Source organism: Bufo gargarizans, chromosome 9, assembly GCF_014858855.1.
Source record: "Bufo gargarizans isolate SCDJY-AF-19 chromosome 9, ASM1485885v1, whole genome shotgun sequence".
NCBI classification, from domain to species: Eukaryota; Metazoa; Chordata; class Amphibia; order Anura; family Bufonidae; genus Bufo; species Bufo gargarizans.
The window spans coordinates 82,082,638-82,101,974 of NC_058088.1; the positions used below are offsets into that span (position 1 = coordinate 82,082,638).

The 19,337-nt window shown below is 44.8% G+C and overlaps 1 protein-coding gene across 2 annotated transcripts; it reads right to left on the reverse strand.

Moving 5' to 3' along the window:
- Nucleotides 1-5,303: 5,303 nt before the first annotated feature.
- On the reverse strand, nt 5,304-19,277 carry UPF3B (UPF3B regulator of nonsense mediated mRNA decay). Of its 2 annotated transcripts, none has more exons than XM_044305318.1 (10): nt 18,667-19,277; nt 16,757-16,863; nt 16,528-16,634; nt 13,941-14,039; nt 12,908-13,018; nt 12,167-12,210; nt 10,543-10,731; nt 8,866-9,011; nt 7,274-7,493; nt 5,304-6,184 (listed from the first exon to the last, which is right to left on the reverse strand). In XM_044305318.1, exons 1-10 carry the CDS (start codon nt 18,772-18,774, stop codon nt 6,038-6,040), a joined length of 1,278 nt encoding a protein of 425 aa, XP_044161253.1. In that variant the 5' UTR covers nt 18,775-19,277; the 3' UTR covers nt 5,304-6,037. The 2 variants fall into 2 exon arrangements, with proteins under 2 accessions (XP_044161253.1, XP_044161252.1); XM_044305317.1 differs by having other exon boundaries at nt 7,178-7,493.
- Between the last annotated feature and the right edge of the window lie 60 nt (nt 19,278-19,337).

A 19,337-nucleotide genomic window follows, 5' to 3' on the forward strand; every position in this document is an offset into this window, starting at 1 on the left:
GACATAAACTAGCCCTATATAGTTATTGGATGGGTCTCTTATATTTCCTCATGAGATTCCCAGCCAACCCGATAATCCATATGATCCAGAGTTTCGGTATTGGCCTTATTGGTACACAGCCCAACAATAACTTTTCTGCGATATGGCCATCTTGAAATTTGTTTTCCCCTCATACAGACTAGAACAGAGTGCTTTAGGGCTTTCAACTAATGAGCATTAAAGGGGTATTCCCATCACAGACAATGGGGGCATATCGCTAGGATATGCCCCCATTGTCTGATAGGTGGGACCCGCACCTACAAGGAGAACCGGGCGGGGAGAGCTGTGGCTGGAGGACCCTGGTTTTCTCAGGGTCAATCCACCACCAAGCGCTGCTCCCATAGAAGTAAATGGGAATGCACCACACACACGCGGCCCCTGCTCCCATTCATTTCTATGGGGGAGACGGAAATAGCCGCCCCATAGAAATGAATTGAGGGCAGCTGCGCATGCGCAGTGCGCCCTCCATTCATTTCCCCGATCTGTTCTCATTGTAGGTCTTTTCTTCCTGGTCTTTTCCTGCAGGATCCTCACGCTGTGCTGTGACCTGCGCACAGCGTGAGGGTGCCAGTGCTATGTGACCCCTTGCTGTGCGCTGCTGGGTCACAGCAGTGCAGCAGGAAAGCCACTGGATGGTAGGAGCGACTGTGTCCAAAGCAGTAGAGGTAAGTCGATTTTTTTTTTCTTTGTCTGTTCAGAGCATGGGGGTCTGAATATTGGGGGGGGGGGGGGGGGGATTATCGGATCGAGGCTCTAAGATGAGGTCTGATTAACATTGGGGCGGGGGGTCTGAGCTGAGGTCTATTGAAAAACATTTTTTTTCTTATTTTCCTCTAAAATCTAGGTGCGTTTTATAGGGCACAAAATACAGTATTTCAGGAAGTTTGTGGGCACGTAGCAGGGGAATGGGGGCAAGCATCGACATACAAATTACTGATCGGGTGTCAGGGGCAGATGTTCTATACATGTATTATGGTACTTAACAAGGCTAGGCAGAGGTGACCGATTTCACACTTCCGTTATTTGGTCAGTTATTTCCATCAGTGATTGAGAGCCAAAACCAGGTGCCGGTCAAAAACAGGAGGAAGTCTTTAAATGATACCTTAAATTACCCCTCATCTCTAAGTAGGATTCACTACTGGTTTTGGCTCACAATAACTGATCAAACAACTTAAGTGTGAGCTTGGCCTAAATTGTACTTTAGGCCTAAAGTACTCTGGACCTAAACCAGTTGATTTCGGTAAACAAAGTAGCAGTATATCTAGTAGGAACCAAGAAAGGAGTTTGATTTTAGGGACCAGAAGATCATGACATCAGCTTCTAGGAGCCATGCAAAGAAAGACTAATGAGTAATCGTATGCTTTATAAAGCGCTTTACACAGGAACTGTACCACGTGCTTTCCTCTGATGCTCCGTCGGGTGCTGCATGTGAGAAATATGCTCCCCTAATACATTAAATCATAGGTGCAGTGCAATCTGAAGGCAGCGGGTTATAGAGCAGGAGGTGCTGAGCAGATTGATACACAGCTTTGTAGGAAAGGTTTCGGTAAAACTTGTAAGGCCTCAATCACACTTGCGTTGTCCGGATCCAGCGTGTACTCCACTTTCCGGAATTACACGCCGGATCCGGAAAAACGCAAGTGTACTGAAAGCATTTGAAGACGGATCCGTCTTCAAAATGCTTTCAGTGTTACTATGGCAGCCAGGACGCTATCAAAGTCCTGGTTGCCATAGTAGGAGCGGGGAGCAGGGGAGCGGTATACTTACCATCCGTGCGGCTCCCGGGGCGCTCCAGAATTACGTCAGAGCGCCCCATGCGCATGGATGACGTGCCATGCGATCACGTCATCCATGCGCCTGGGGCGCCCTGACGTCACTCTGGAGCGCCCCAGGAGCCGCACGGATGGTAAGTATGCTGCTCCCCACTACACTTTACCATGGCAAACAGGACTTTAGCGTCCCGGCAGCCATGGTAACCACTCTAAAAAAGCTAAACGTCGTATCCGGCAATGCGCCGAAACGACGTTTAGCTTAAGGCCGGATCCGGATCAATGCCTTTCAATGGGCATTCATTCCGGATCCGGCCTTGCGGCAAGTTTTCAGTTTTTTTGGCCGAAGCTAAAAAGCGCAGCATGCTGCGCTATTTTCTCCGGCCAAAAAACGTTCCGTTCCGGAACTGAAGACATCCTGATGCATCCTGAACGGATTTCACTCCATTCAGAATGCATTAGGATAATCCTGATCAGGATTCTTCCGGCATAGAGCCCCGACGACGGAACTCTATGCCGGAAGACTATAACGCAGGTGTGAAAGAGGCCCTAATCTATACATTTAAATCTCTGCTCTTTCTAAACCCCCGTGTACAACTGAGCTCAGAAAGAGCAGAGTTTTAAAAGTATAAATTACAAGTTTTGCCGAATCCTTTCCCACAAAGCCATATATCAGCTTCTCCTGCTCTATAAACATGCAGCCTGCAGAATGTTCTGAATTTCATGGTGACATGTTCCCTACTTGACAACTTACTATAGATAATACATGGTCTTTTTTTTGTCTGAGAAAAGACCTTTATCATTAATATCACATTATGCCTGATGTACATTAGAGGGAACCTGTCACTGGGATTTTGTGTATAGAGCTGAGGACATGGGTTGCTAGATGGCCGCTAGCACATCCGCAATACCCAGGCCCCATAGCTCTATGTGCTTTTATTGTGTAAAAAAAATGATTTGATACATATCCAAATTAACCTGAAATGAGTCCTGTAGGTGAGATGAGTCAGGGACAGGACTCATCTCAGGGTAATTTGCATATGTATCAAATCGCTTTTTTTACACAATAAAAGCACACAGAGCTATGGGACTGGGTATTGCGGATGTGCTAGCGGCCATCTAGCAACCCATGTCCTCAACTCTATACACAAAATCCCGGTGACGGGTTCCCTTTAACATGCTACATTCATGTTCTTTAGTGCATAGTGAATAATCTTAAATTAATTCTCCTTATATTTAGTGAATTTATGTTCCACTACCTTAAATAATCACTGAATATTGAAACGTTGTAGAAAAAATAAAAATAAAAAAAAATTAAAAATTATAAAATCACCTTTATTGAGAATTATAATTAAAATGTAAGGAGGGATATACCCAAACCGGACAACATGCGAGGTATAAATCAACCATCTACATCTAGTGTAGTGGGCGAGGCGCGGCTCGGGCTTGGCTGGGGAGAAGGAGTCAGGTCAGGACTAGAGCAGGGCGCACGCAGGGCCGGGCCGACACAGAGGCTGGGGAGGGCTCCAGCCAGGCTACTGAGTAACTCAGAAGATCCGATCATATTCTAACCCCCAGCCGTTCCCATGGTGACGGGGACGCTTGCCTGGGGGTTAGAATATACCATCGGATCTGAGTTTTCACGCTCTCAGTGAGAGCGTTAAAAAGGCAAATCCGATGGTTAATTCGACGAGGACGCTTGCCTGGGGGTTAGAATATACAGGGCCACGCCGCTCACAGGAGCACATTTATAAACTAATCAGTAACTTTAACTTGAATGATCATTGACATTGCTGATCTCTTTACTTGGATTGGATACCTTACTCTGTCTTAGCTCCGGTCTTGCTCCTCCCACTAGGCGGCACAGGCGCGTGACATCAGTGAGTGAGCGCCACCCGCCCGCACTGCCTGCTGTTACCGTTACCGGAGCTAAGACAGAGTAAGGTATCCAATCCAAGTAAAGAGATCAGCAATGTCAATGATTAAAGTTACTGATTAGTTTATAAATGTTCTCCTGTGAGCGTCGGGGAGGGGGGGGGGGGGGGGGGGGAATCTGTGGATGGCACTGATTAGGGGAGGGGAAATCTGTGGATGGCACTGATTAGGGGAGGGGGGGGGGATCTGTGGATGGCACTGATTAGGGGAGGGGGAAATCTGTGGATGGCACTGATTAGGGGAAGGGGGGGGGATCTGTGGATGGCACTGATTAGGGGAAGGGGGGGGGGATCTGTGGATGGCACTGATTAGGGGAAGGGGGGGGGGGATCTGTGGATGGCACTGATTAGGGGAAGGGGGGGGGGGATCTGTGGATGGCACTGATTAGGGGAGGGGAAATCTGTGGTTGGCACTGATTAGGGGAAGGGGGGGGGGATCTGTGGATGGCACTGATTAGGGGAAGGGGGGGGATCTGTGGATGGCACTGATTAGGGGAAGGGGGGGGGATCTGTGGATGGCACTGATTAGGGGAAGGGGGGGGATCTGTGGATGGCACTGATTAGGGGAAGGGGGGGGATCTGTGGATGGCACTGATTAGGGGAAGGGGGGGGATCTGTGGATGGCACTGATTAGGGGAAGGGGATCTGTGGATGGCACTGATTAGGGGAAGGGGGGGGGATCTGTGGATGGCACTGATTAGGGGAGGGGGGGGGGATCTGTGGATGGCACTGATTAGGGGAGGGGGGGGGGGATCTGTGGATGGCACTGATTAGGGGAGGGGGGGGGATCTGTGGATGGCACTGATTAGGGGAGGGGGGGGGATCTGTGGATGGCACTGATTAGGGGAGGGGGGGGGATCTGTGGATGGCACTGATTGGGGGAGGATCTGTGGATGGCACTGATTAGGGGAGGGGGGGGATCTGTGGATGGCACTAATTAGGGGAGGGGGGGGATCTGTGGATGGCACTAATTAGGGGAGGGGGGGGGGATCTGTGGATGGCACTGATTAGGGGAGGGGGCGGATCTGTGGATGGCACTAATTAGGGGAGGGGGGGGGATCTGTGGATGACACCGATTAGGGAAGGGGGGGGGGGGATCTGTGGATGGCACTGATTAGGGAAGGGGGGGGGATCTGTGGATGGCACTGATTAGGGGAGGGGGGAGGGATCTGTGGATGGCACTGATTAGGGGAGGGGGGAGGGATCTGTGGATGGCACTGATTAGGGGAGGGATCTGTGGATGGCACTGATTAGGGGAGGGGGGGGATCTGTGGATGGCACTGATTAGGGGAGGGGGCGGATCTGTGGATGGCACTGATTAGGGGAGGGGTGGATCTGTGGATGGCACTGTTTAGGGGAGGGGGGGGGGGATCTGTGGATGGCACTGTTTAGGGGAGGGGTGGATCTGTGGATGGCACTGTTTAGGGGAGGGGGGGGGGATCTGTGGATGGCACTGTTTAGGGGAGGGGGATTTTAATTATAATTCTCAATAAAGGTGATTTTATCATTTTTTCTAAAGCATAGTGAATAATCTTGCTGAACACAAATGATTAAAGTAGCATTTTAGATTCAAAATCTAATTTTATTTTTCCTAGGAAAAAAAAAAAAAAAAACGTTAAGAAATCACATAGGTTACATTTAATACTTTATATGATCCAGGCGTGATAAAATAAGCCGCCGCATGACTGTGAATATGCCAATGTAGACTTCTCTCATTGCAAGTAATAAAGATCTGTATGAAAATAATTCGGAAAACCAAAAATTACAGCATTATTCTGAGTCTTGACAGCATTTTACAGCAGCGATCATTCTCGTCTCCAGAATGTCCAATGTAAAAAGAAAGGAATAAAAAGCAGAATATTTATTAACACTTCAACAGCAAAACTGAAATACAGGGCAAGCTCTATGGAAACAGCCCATGTAATACTAGGCTGGAACATTCAAAAATATTCTTCTGTCATTTCCCTCTGCCAATACCGGAACGGAGGACTCGTGTTTCATTAAGGCCACAAGACAAGATATTGTAAACTTGAAATTTTCATGGTCTCCTCTCACCATTTCCACTACAGTCCTATATACTAAACGTTCCACCAGCCGTCATGTTGCGGTGTGAAGCCATTATGGATTCTGAGACAAATTCTGCACGTTCTACACCCCATAGGCACCACTATGTCTTTCCTCCGGACCCTGCTCCTGCCTGTTCCTGATTCCTTCTCTGTGAAGGCACTTCTGGATTGCAGAATTTGTATTCTTTGGTTGTCACAACGGGCAGGACACTCCAAATCTTCTAAATTCTTACTCTTCTTTTCTGGTATCACTGGTCTCACTCTCCTGCTTCTTCTCAGTTGTCTGATCACTGGATTTGGCTGGGCTCTCATCACACGGTGTTAACCTGCTCCTGCTTCTTGCTCCGGGCTGGTATAATTGCATTGCAGGGCGATCCTTTAAAAGATAAATAAATATATAAAACTGTTGTTGCAAGCTTGCAATGTAGGGTCCCGTCAATGTTTTTAGTACATGTCAACCTCTGAACACCATTTCACAGATTGTCTACATCTCTTGAACAGGGTTTGCTAAACCTTTGTCTCGTACAGATCCTGAAATGAAAGACTTGAATTCTTAATCGTAAGAGTGCCAGCAGGAGAGGCTCCTATTTCTATTTTGGGGTTGCCCAACCGCTTTGGCTGCTGCACTGCAATGCATGAAAGCTACTGAAACAGCTCTGCGGTTTCCCGACGATCTGGTGGTCGGGACTTGGTCTCATCTTGCCTTAGTAATGGCGAGAGGAGACAACTCCTTTAAAGATTTTTAAAAATGGGCAGTGGGGGAAGTATAACAACCCTGACTCACCTTTTAAGTGTCCCAACATTCCAGTGTCACTATGCAGGTCTCGCTGGGTTTTCAGCAGTTACGTGCCATTCATCATTCACGTGACTGCTTCGGCCAGTGACCCGCAGCAGTGGGCATGTGAACTACAGAAGTCATCATTGCAGGACCAGTGGAAACTGAAACGACTAGGACTACAGCAGTGGTGCTGGAGTGGCGGGTCATTTAAAAGTAGAGTAAGGGTTTTAATTTTATACCGCCCCCTGCAGTGTAAATTTTTTCAAATGTGAGAAAACCCACTTTAAAAAGTGAAGTCCTAGACACAGAACAAGAAAAATACCAGGGTTGCGAATGGCAAGGTGGTCCGGACAATTTAGGTCCTAAATTCCAAAGGCAATAACAATTACTGCTAAATGATACTGGGCAGCTGTGTGCCCTTCCCTGAAGTCACTGCCCGCTCAGCAGCTATGGGCTCCTAACTTGCAGTCTCTAGGTTAGTATGAAAGCATTTAACAATTCTTTTAACATTGTTTGCTTCTTATTGATATGAAATTATTCATACAAGCAAATATCTATAACTATAGTGAGAGATAAGATGACTAGTCCTACCTTGTTTCTGATTCGATCTCTTTTGGCCATATCTTCTTTCTTTTCTTCTCGGGATGGACGCTCAACTTTATCAGTGGTAGACTGAGATTCACTAACCTCCTGCTTTCTCACTCTCTCCTTTACTACTTCCCGGTCCTTCCTGAAGTCATCATCCCGTCTTCGAAAGTATCGGTCTTTCTCATATCGATCCCTCTGTTTACGCCGTTCATCCTCATGATAACGCTGCCTCTCTTTTTCTCTTGCACGTCGCTCTAAATCATAATCCTTATCTCTGTAATCCTTATCTCTATAATCTTTCATATAGTCATCTTCACATCTGCAAAAGAGAGCACAGAAAACTGCCTGAAAGGACTTTCGTTGCAAGGGTTATGTGGAAAATTAAAAAAATATCTGGTAGAAAGCACGGGATGTGGTAAAATAACTAATATTCACCTGGAAATCCCCCCCCCCCAGACACACACACACACAATCGACTGACTGGCTACAACAGTCACATGCAGTTAGTTGCAATGTCTTCACTGCAGGACAGCAACAATAGAGACCAACAGAGGATTCTACAAGCGAGTCGTATTTATTTTATTTTAGAACTTAAAGCGGCAGTATGGATTGAAAGGTAGAAGAACAAGCATTACTCAGCATCTCACAGATCCCCCACTGCTGCCATTCTGATGTTTTCAATTTGCTCCTCCTGGATTAATACATGGCAGTTAGCTGGTGATTTGTGTTTTAGCGAATCACTGGCCACAGCAGGGACCTTCTTCAACCAGTGATTGGCTGAGCAGACATCTCTAGTCAATTCCTGTGTGTTGAGCCAGGAGCAGGAAGTACAGAGCAGCAGGGACAGGAGCAGCATCAGAATGGCAGGGGAATCTGCGAGATGAGCAAGGTCTCATTTTTGGTACACAGCTGTTTGATTCAAGTCTCCTCAAATGTATTTTTCAGTGGGAGTTTAAGCTGCCATTCACATGGCCATGGGTTTTTCCACATGGTTTTGAAAACTGAGGGAAGAAAGGACATGTCCTTTCTTGGTGTGGATTTTTATGCTTCTTTAAAAAAAAAAAAAAAAAAATGAAAAAAAATAAAATAAACACACACCTCACCGCAGAAAAGCCATAGAACTTAAAAAGGGGTTATCCGGGAACTGCTACCAATCACCTAGGTTATCAATATCAGATCGGCGGGGGTCCAACTTCCGGGACCCCGCAGATCAGCTGTTAGAAGTGGCTGGGCACTTGGTGAGCCATGCAGCCTTTTACTAGACCATGTAGCGGATATCGGTCCAGGGCCTACACTTGCAGTTCAGCCATTCAAGTCAATAGAGCTGAGCTGCAATACCAAGCACAGCTACTATACGATGTACGGCGCTGTGCTTGGGAAGCTGCCGGGAGCCTGCATCACTCATCAGAGCTCCGGTGGGCGCAGCAGCTCCCTGGACCAACTTATTGGCAGGTGTGCCCTGACTCGGACACCCTCCAATTTGATCCTGAGGATAGGTCATCATTATCTTTACCCGGATAACCCCTTTAATCTGTCAAGCAACAGAATTCCAGTCAAATCAGCAGATTACAGCCAAATAAAAGCCTTGGGTAATTGGAAGTTCCTTGCTGTAGGAGTTGGTTAGGGAACTAGCATATATAAAACCTTAATAAAAATTAGCATAGGTTGACAAGAGGAGGAAGATAACTTACCGTTTAGGCTTTTCTTCTCCAGTTTCTCCATCGGATCTCTTGGTAGTTGAGATACGCTCTTCTCTCACATTCTCTTTTTCCAGCTTTCTGGGTTTAAACTTCTTTTCTGGCTCTCGTTCATCATCTTTCTCAGGCTTTCTAAGAAGCTGTGGTGACAATTGTTGTATTTACTATACTAATAGCCACCAACATCATCTGCATTAACCCTTTAATGACCAGCCTGTTTTGGGCCTTACTGGCCAAGTGATTTTTTTATTTTATTAGATTTTCTTCATTGTCACCTTCCAAGGGCTATAACAGGACAAGTTGTAATTGTTAATGGTGCCATTTTGGGGTACACATAACTTACTGAGTAACTTTCTGGGAGGGGGATAGGACATAACAGCAATACTCCAACTGAGTTTACGTTATAAAATTTAGCAGCGTTCATTTTTCAGCATAGAGAACATAACTTTATTCTCTGCGTCAGTAAGATTACAGTGATACCAAATATAGTTTTTTTTTTAAATGTTACTACTTTTGATCAATGTTTTTTTTTTTTTTTTTTTTTAGGAAAATGTTTCGCATCGCAGCATCTTAAGACCCATAACTTTTTTCTTTCTACTGAACTGTGTGAAGGCTTGATTTTTACGGGAAGCCTTGCAGTTTTCATTGGTATCATTTTGGGGTACACGCCACATTTTGATTGCTTATTCTGTTTTTTGGAGGTGAATAAACAAAAAGCAGCAATTCTGGCATTTTTTATTTTAATGGTATTCACTGTACGGGATAAATTACATGATAAATAAATAGTCTGCATTCTAGAGAAATCTCAGATTTAGTGATATGCCAATGAGTTGGTTGGTGCACCCTGCTCCTTATCATTGCCTGCCCCATTCCCCAGCTTTGAGCGCCAGGGCCAGGCAGTGGTGATGTAATCTCTTCTGGCCCTATATTCTCGCCCATGCGAAGTCACTTCGGCAGTCGGCACACATGCAGTACAACTCTGATGTTTACCAGGGTTCCACAGTACAGGCGACTTCAACCCTGGCAAGCTTTAGGGTTGTACTGCATACGTGCTGACTGTGTGCAAAATGCCGACGCAATGGCACATGCATGGGGAACACAGGGTAAGCCAAAATTATATGGCCTTGTCACTCATAGCCTGGGGGCTCTCAGCGCTAAGGGGCAGCGCTTTTGATGCAACAAGGAGCAATGGGGATGCCCTCGTAGCACTAAACAGCTCATTTGTATATCTAAGATTTCCCAGGAATGCAGGCACCATTCTGGGGACAAAAACTTTGGAATCAAAAGACCATAATTGCTGCTAACATGTCACTTGGTTTACTAGTGAGCCAGGCATGTGGTGAGTGATTCCTTTTAAACACCAAGTAAAACTAGCAGCTTTAAACAGCAAGGTTCACTTCAGTAATAGCTCCTAAAAACTGACTAGTGCTAAAATGTAACGATGGCTGCTGAATATAACTGAGCACATTACACCACTATCAGTGCAATCGCATGTATTGAAATACGTATAAAACACCACAGATTACAAATGTACTCAAAGCCTGACAGGAAAGAGGGTGTGGTGGGGATGGGGTCAGCTTGTATTACAACCCCTTTAAGGATGGAGAACAGAACATGAAAATGTGCCAATGCGTCTTTACAAAATAAAAGGTAATCCCAATTCCTGTGTACCTTGATTTTAGGCTCATCTTTTATTTTTTCTGTTTCTTTCTCTGGAGTCCTTTCATATTTTTTCAGTTTTTCTGCTTCTTTCCTTTTTCTTCTCTCATCCTCTTTCCACTTCCTTCTTTCTTCTTCTCGTATTCTTTTACGCTCAAGTTCTCTCCTCCTTCTCTCTTCACGCTTTTCATCTCTTATTCTCTGGAAAATTGTGTCAGTATTGGTCAATCATTCTCACATTTAAGGACAAAAAAAACACAATAAACTGATACTGAAATACAATGCCAGCTCCTAATGTAACAGTAAGGCATTCTTATTAATGTCTAACACTAATATAGCATGAATACTATGCAATCTCATATCAAAATGTAAGGCTGCCCAAACATGGGCGGTTTCTGCCAGTCTGAGCGTCCTTTATTATTTATTTTATTTCACACACTTATATAGCACTACTATATTCCTAAGCACTTCTAAGCCCCACTGAGGACAGCCAATCTAAGTTCCCTATCAGTATGTCTTTGGAGTGTGGGAGGAAACCAAAGAACCCGGAGGAAACCCACAAAAACACGGGGAGAACATACAAACTCCAAGCAGATGTTGTCCATGGTCGGATTCGAACCTCCGACCCCAGTGCTGCAAGGATCAAGCGCTAACCACTCAGCCACTGCACTACTTTAAAGTACGTCAATTCTTATAATTTATTACACATGAACATTTATAACTTTATACCCCTGCACGGCTGGTTATCCCCACTGCCCACACAATCTAACAGCAATATGTGCTGAGAAAGTCAATACAGCCAAAGGGCTTGTTCACACAACCGTATGTATTTTGTGGCCTGCAAAAAACAAATCCGCAAAAAAAAAGAAAAAAAAAAAAAAAAAAGAGAGAAGACGTCTGTGTGCATTCCAAATTATGCGGCACGGAACAGCTGACCCCTAATAGAACAGTATTATCCTTGTTCGTAATGCGAACAATAATAGGACATGTTCTTTTTTTTTTTTTGCGGAACGGAACTACGGAAACGAAATGCACACATAGTACCTTCCGTTTTTTTTTTTGCAGACCCATTGAAATAAATGGTTCTGTATACAGAAATAAAAAAATAAAAAAAAACACCTGAACGGACACGGAAAGAAAATACGTTCAGGTGCATAAGCCCAAACTCAGATTAAACTACTGACGCATAACATAGCAATAAATGTATGGTTCTCCACCGTTTTTAACTTGCCTGCTGAACCCAATTATAGCAGCACCACTGCAGTGACGATATGCTGCTTCAGCAAGCACTGGAGCAGCAGGGGATTGAGCAAGTGAGAAAAGCTTTTTTACATTTTAGAACCCTCCTGGCCTCTCCTAAGCTTTTGGGTCCCAGCAAACATCTTTTTAAGAGGGCATGAATATAAAGTATAAAGACTTAGGGGGTCATTTATCCGACTGGTGTAAAGGAGAACCGGCTTAGTTGCCCATAACAACCAATCAGATTCCACCTTTCTTTTTCCAAAGGAGCGGTCTAAAATGAAAGGTGGAATCTGAGAATTGACAAAAAAATAAAAAATAAGTATAAAGAAACTGAAGTAAACCAAAAGAATTCTTAACAAGATAAAAGTCATCAGAATCATGGTGAGATTCTTACCTGTCTATTTTTTAGGAAGCTCAACAATGGAGTGGTCTTCTTAGCTATAAAACAATGGAAGATTAAAAGTTGTCAAAGGGTTTTCTGGAGAACAGTCTAACAATACAATGATCCCTCCATACAGTGGTCTTTTCTGGCCCATTGTAAGTTGAAACCAGACTCAACATAAATGCCTCAGACTCAGACCCAACCAATCAAGGGCACTTCACAGCTTAAATAGCTAGATCGGTTACTAGGGAGCAACTATTCCTGACTGTTTCTTAAATCTTCATTTTCTCTCATCTTGGATGACATTTGGGGGTTTTGGGACCGATTACTCAAGTTACAATGGTTTCAACATACAGTGGTCGTCCTGCAACCAAATTAATATATTGTAATTTGAGGGACCACCTTATATGGTATTTCTGTAATGGAGAACGAAATGTTCATTTGACAGCAACGGCAGTCTTAGGGCATGTTCACACGGAGTGCATGTGCTGGGGATTTTCTGTCACTAACTTGCTGCAGCATTTTGCAGCACCAAAGTGGATGACAATTAACCAAATATTATCCATGTAATGCTTCAAAAATAATATAAAAATCTGTGGCGAAATTTCATTCATTGCAAAGCACATGTGGATTTTATGTAACACAAGTGGATTTTGCTGTGGGTTTGTGGAGATCCTGCCCTGTATAGACGTACCCTTAGGTTGACCCCTGCACAATGCGGTGTAGCATTAATATAACGATATTTGGCATTACCTATCATTTCTTTGTTTTTTGCTTCTATTTCTTCCAACAATGTCTCTGGAGTGGAGGCGAGCTTCTCTTCATCCATGCTGTATGAATCTAAGAACTTTTTGTATTCTGGATCTAAAAAATAAAATAAAAAGGAGGAAGACCAATTTTCACTGTGCACTAAAAATGACATGACATCCTTATTCTGCAGCTCAATATGATTACGGCGATACCAAACTTTCTTTTATTACTTAACATTTTTATATTTCGGTCTACAGAGCTGTATGAGGGCTTGTTTTTTGCAGAATGAACTGTAGTTTTTATTTGTATGTACAACTTTTTTAACACTGTTAGTCAATTTTTTTGGAGGACAATGTGACAAAAAATGGCAAATTGTTTTTGATTTTTTTTTCTGTTACGGCATTCACCGCCACCGCACAGGAATTATTATTAATATATATTTATATTTATATTATATTATATAGTTCAGACTTACTTAGTAACTAATGGCCCCCTTAGGGTGCTAGAACCTGGGATCTTTTGATCCCTTGTCCTATTCACCTTAATAGATATTCTATTAGGGTGAATGGGATTCTGACGCGCTCCCTGCCGAGCTGTGCCTCGTGTGTATGACAGCCCTGGAAAGCCTCAGCAGGCCCCAGGCTGTCTGGTAACTGATCAGAGTCCCACGATTTCACTGCTGGGGCTCCGATTGGAAGGCAGAGGGAGAGTCCTTTCAAAAACTAGTAAAAAGCCTTTACACTGCGCCACTGAATAGACAATTGTTGGGAAAGGACCATTCCTTCCTGATATCTACCTGCTCGTCAATGTAGGTGAAGCGCGGCATTTACATGCAGTTAACACTTCCACTGTATGAGGATGAGTGATGGCTACTGTCACCGCTCGTCCTCATAAATTCATTGTTACTATTTCGCTCGTACATCAGGGCCAATTATCTGGAATGAGCGTTACTATTTGGACAGTCGCCCCAAACATCGGGCCGTGTGAACCTCCTTTCAGACATGGCAGAAAAAGCTTTATATGACTTGCGTTTTACCATCATCAATAGTCCCAGTCTTGGAATCCTTTTTCTTGCTTTTCTTTTTTGCCACTTTTTGAAAAGGGGCAAATTCCACAACCGCTGGATATTCCTGGCCTGTGATACAAACAATAAAACGAACATATACATTTTGGCCCAAGTTTACTATTCCTGTCTAATTTTCAGACAGAGTAAATGTAGACAGTCTGAAATTGCGAGAAGTTTATCGTAGTGACTGACGCTGGATGATAACCCTGATGCATCTTTACAGTAGTCTAGTTTTTACCACCTATTAGATGGCTTAGCTTATGTTTAAAATGTGTCCACGGGTCCTGAAAATCTGGCCCAATGCTCCAAAACTCTGTCCGCCAAAAACTTTACACCACATGTAAGTTGGTCTACTCTCTGGCACTTTTATGTACCAGAATCATGGATCTCAGATTCATAAATGTGTCTAGAAGGTAGATAAAAGCTGTCCAGGCCCACATTCTAGCCTAAAGGGTTTCGGTCAGAAAAATTGTTATGTATCTGGCTGACATTAGCGATGTGCTAATGTCAGCAGTACATAACAGCATGTTTGTTAACTCCCTGCCTGCCGCCGTTCCCTCAAAATAAAGACTTTTTGAATATGCTAATGAGTCTTTAGGTGCCACTGGGGCATTTCATAGTTATGTTCTGCTGACATTAGCACATCACTAATGTCATCCAGATACATAACAATTTTTCTGATGACAGAAACCCTTTAAGGCTACTTTCACACTTGCGGTAGTGTGATCCGGCGGGCAGCTCCGTCGTCGGAACTGGCCGCCGGATCCGCCGCTGACTGAAAGCATTTGCGAGACGGATCCGTCTCACAAATGCATTGCAAGGACGGATCCGTCTCTCCGCTTGTCATGCGGACAGACGGATCCGTCTTGTACATTTTTACCGGTCTGCGCATGCGCAGGCCGGATCCGGTATTCTGAATGCCGGATCCGGCGCTAATACATTCCTATGGGAAATCTTCCGTTTTTTTCGCCGGAGAGAAAACTGTAGCATGCTGCGGTTTTCTCTTTTGCCTGATCAGTCAAAACGACTGAACTAAAGACATCCTGTTGCAAACTGAATGGATTAGGGCTCTTTCACACTTGCGTTCTTTTCTTCCGGCATAGAGTTCCGTCGTCGGGGCTCTATGCCGGAAGAATCCTGATCAGGATTATCCCCATGCATTCTGAATGGAGTTAAATCCATTCAGGATGCATCAGGATGTCTTCAGTTCCGGAACGGAACGTTTTGTGGCCGGAGAAAATACCGCAGCATGCTGCGCTTTTTGCTCCGGCCAAAAATCCTGAAGACTTGCCGCAAGGCCGGATCCAGAATGAATGCCCATTGAAAGGCATTGATCCGGATCCGGCCTTAAGCTAAACGTCGTTTCTGCGCATTGCCGGATCCGACGTTTAGCTTTTTTTAGAGTGGTTACCATGGCTGCCGGGACGCTAAAGTCCTGGCAGCCATGGTAAAGTGTAGCGGGGAGCAGCATACTTACCGTCCGTGCGGCTCCCGGGGCGCTCCAGAGTGACGTCAGGGCGCCCCAAGCGCATGGATCATGTGATCACATGGCACGTCATCCATGCGCATGGGGCGCTCTGACGTCATTCTGGAGCGCCCTGGGAGCCGTGCGGACTGTAAGTATACCGCTCCCCTGCTCCTACTATGGCAACCAGGACTTTAATAGCGTCCTGGGTGCCATAGTAACACTGAAAGCATTTTGAAGACGGATCCGTCTTCAAATGCTTTCAGTACACTTGCGATTTTCCGGATCCGGCGTGTAATTCCGGCAAGTGGAGTACACGCCGGATCCAGACAACGCAAGTGTGAAAGAGGCCTTACTCTTCTTTCAGAATGCATGGGGATAAAACTGATCAGTTCTTTTCCGGTATAGAGCCCCTGTGACGGAACTCTATGCCGGAAAAGAATAACGCTAGTGTGAAAGTACCCTAAAACCAGGAAACATCAACATCTCTTTGGTGCATCTGAATGAGGAGTCTGTCTAAAATAAAGTGCGGCAGAATGTTCACTCAAACAATGCCAAGAAAAAGTGGCGCACTGCCATAGCTAATATTTATCAAAACTAGTGCAATGGAAAACTGCCTTAGTTGCCCATAGTAAAATATCAGATTGAACCTTTCATTTTACAAAAGAGCTGTGTCAAAATGAAATCTGATTGGTTGTTATGGGCAACTATACCTGTTTCACTTTGCATCCGTTTTGATAAATCTCCCCCACTGTCTTCACGTCAACCCACCCGATATCCTATCTAAAAGCAAACTCGTGTCATCTCCAAAACTGTAGTGTGATAGAAATCTCATCCACATATGGCTTTATACCCTCAGAAACTGACATGGGGTGCAGATTTTAAATTGTTGGACATTGTTCGGGCTCCAGCAACTGCTAATGAAAGGGCCCCACAGTTCCACGTTTACGATTAGGGGAGCAAAGTCAGCGGCTGTTCCCATATCGTTCTAGGACTTGCATGGAGCAGTAACGTGTACACTTGAGCTCCATACAACGCCTCCTCACCACAGTAAGGAGAAACGAGAAAGCCACTAGAACTAAGACAACATACCTTTAGGGTCAATGAACACATAGCCATCAAATCGATCTCTGAATAACACAATGTCATCTGGACTTTTGAAGTTGATGTATGCCCTTGAGAACATATGAGGAAATAAGCTACGGGACAAAAAAAACAAAAAACGTATAATAGCATTAGACCAAAAGAACAATAATTAATACCAAAGAAATGATGACAGTTTCCCGATGGGGAGAGAGGATTTCCATTGCATCAATACTACCTGGTGTCATTTGCAAAAAACTCAAAATAGTCGTGTTCTGGTAGAGGCTGAAGATGCTCTTCCAGCTGTTCTTTGGTAAGACTTGGAGGCAAGCGGCGGATCACAACCTGTTAAAACAAGAAAGCTTCAATCCTATAATCTGCAGCTCTTCATCAGATACTATTAATTATTTGTAAGGATTTTCCCCATAAGAAGCTGATGGCGCTGGGCTATGACTGATGAGAATGGTGGCTGCAGCGGCCCCCTACCACTGACTGTACAGCCCCACTCACTTCAATCTGCTGCCTGTAAAGAAAAAACCAAAGGGCCCTTGATCAGCAGTGTTACCTGAGGGAAGACGGCCACTGATCGCAACACTGTTAGGCCTCATGCACGCAACTGTATTTTTGGTCCAAGTCCGATCCGCAATTTTTGCAGATTGTACGTGGACCCATTCATTTCTATGGGGTCACAAAAAACGTGGACAGCACACTAATGTCATCCGGGCGACCCTTCCGCAAATTATACAACATGTCTTATTCTTGTCCGTTTTGTGGACAAGAATAGTAATTTCTAGAACAAGAACAGGAAAATGTGGGAATCCTATAGCGGGTATCTGCATTTTACAGATCCACAGTTTGCAGACCACAATATACATATGGTCGTGTGCATTTAGCCTTAAAGAGCATTGTCAGCATGATCAACCCTATTAAACCAGGCATACATCCTAGTAGGGTTGATTATGCTTTTATAAAGGATACCCCGATTATGAAGTTTTTTGCCCCATTGATCAAAAAACTCAGGGGGTCATTTATGAAGACTGGCGTTTCAGACCCCTACAGCTCTGGCGTGAGTCGGGAAAAGTCACAGATTGCGGCGCAAATAACCTTTGCACGCCATCTGGGCCATAAATATGGTGTATATAGGTGCATTTCTGGATAATAAATGCAGATAACCATACTGAAGCACCAAGGGGCTGGCCAGAGCCCTCGGAGCACCAGTTTGCCATACTGACTTCTATGGGAGAGTTTTATAGACATGCTCTGTGGGCAGAACAGAGGTCATGGTAGAAGGAAGGCGTAGATAAACTGCGACCATCACCTGCTGGATCTAAACTGAGCACCTCATGTTTATTATGTTTTTATATATATATATTTTTTTTTAATAGATAATATATACATTGGTATAAAATTATAAAGTAATGATCATTCACTTTATTGATATGCACTTGTTATATGTGACAATGGCATTAAGGGATTTCCTGACGAAAGGCTCTAATGAGATAGATAGATAGATAGATAGATAGATATATATATATATATAGTGATATTTATCATTCTCATCCTGGTTGGAATGATGATCTGTACAGACCAAGAAGTGGCAACTAATTCAAGCCTTAGTGACCAGTGCGAAAACTGCAGAATTTTTTGAAACACAGATAGTGATACGGCAGACTAAACTAAAATTTTAAAAAATGTGTTTAACAAAAACTTGATTTAAAAATAAAATAAAATAAAAAATGTGGTTCTTTTCTGATGACGCATTCCCTATGACGCAGGAACACCCCTTTAATATGAACGGAGAACGGGTACTCCCCATGAAATAACAACATCGCATTTCTTGCCTAAACACACGTTTATAAAGTGCCACGTAACGTGACATTTAATATCAGTGACACATAGATGCCACATAAAGTGTGACCTGTGACCACTGGTAGTGACAGATCCTAATCACAACACAGGGTGATGAGGTCAGAGGTCAGGATGCAATCCTAAGGAGGTCCAGGCACCATGCTGACCATGCTGACCAGTCTGAGCCCCCCCCCCCCCCAGGACTGCTCTTCAGCCATCAGTGCATTGTCACAGGGGCCGCCTATGAGAAGTGTCCCCCCAGGGCCCCCATGTGGTACGGGGCAGGCCCGCTCCTCTCACCTTGCTCATGACTTCCTTCTTCTCCTTCACGGGTCTGTCCCCCTCCTCCGCCCCGAGCTGCTCCCCCTTCTTCTCCTTGGGCTTCGTGTTCTCCTTGTCTTCCTTCATGGCTCTCTTCGGGGAGGCGGACAGCAGCGCTTCACTGGCAAAACTAAGTGACTCCAGCGCTGCACTTCTCCTCGGCAATCTCCTGCCCCGCTCTGCGATTGGGCCAGCCCGGCGTCACGTGACGCACACAACAGCCGCCAGCTTGGACGGGGAATCACCTGACGCGCGCTAACACACGCCGCTGGTAGCACATTCCTGCCTAACGGACACGGGGAGCCCCCGGTGCTTCATGCGCGTCTTCCTCTGGTGCACAAAGCCTCCGCCCGAGCCGTAAATTAACTTGTTTCTACGCGGACGTTATCTGTCATCGTAGCAACTTTTCCCTTCATAACATGGCCGCGCGCTGACGTCATCTGTTGCTGTGCGTCCACTTTTTTCTCGCGAGGGTTAGTTGTCGTCAGTAAGTGACAACCGTGAGAGTGTTATTTTTTTCTCTTGGACTTCCGGCATGTAGCCGCCATTGCTGATATGGGCAAGTACATTAATTGCCTTCCGTCGGGCAAAGTAATATTACATCCGTAAATAACAACCACTACTAGGACTGTACACCGAAATATAGCTTC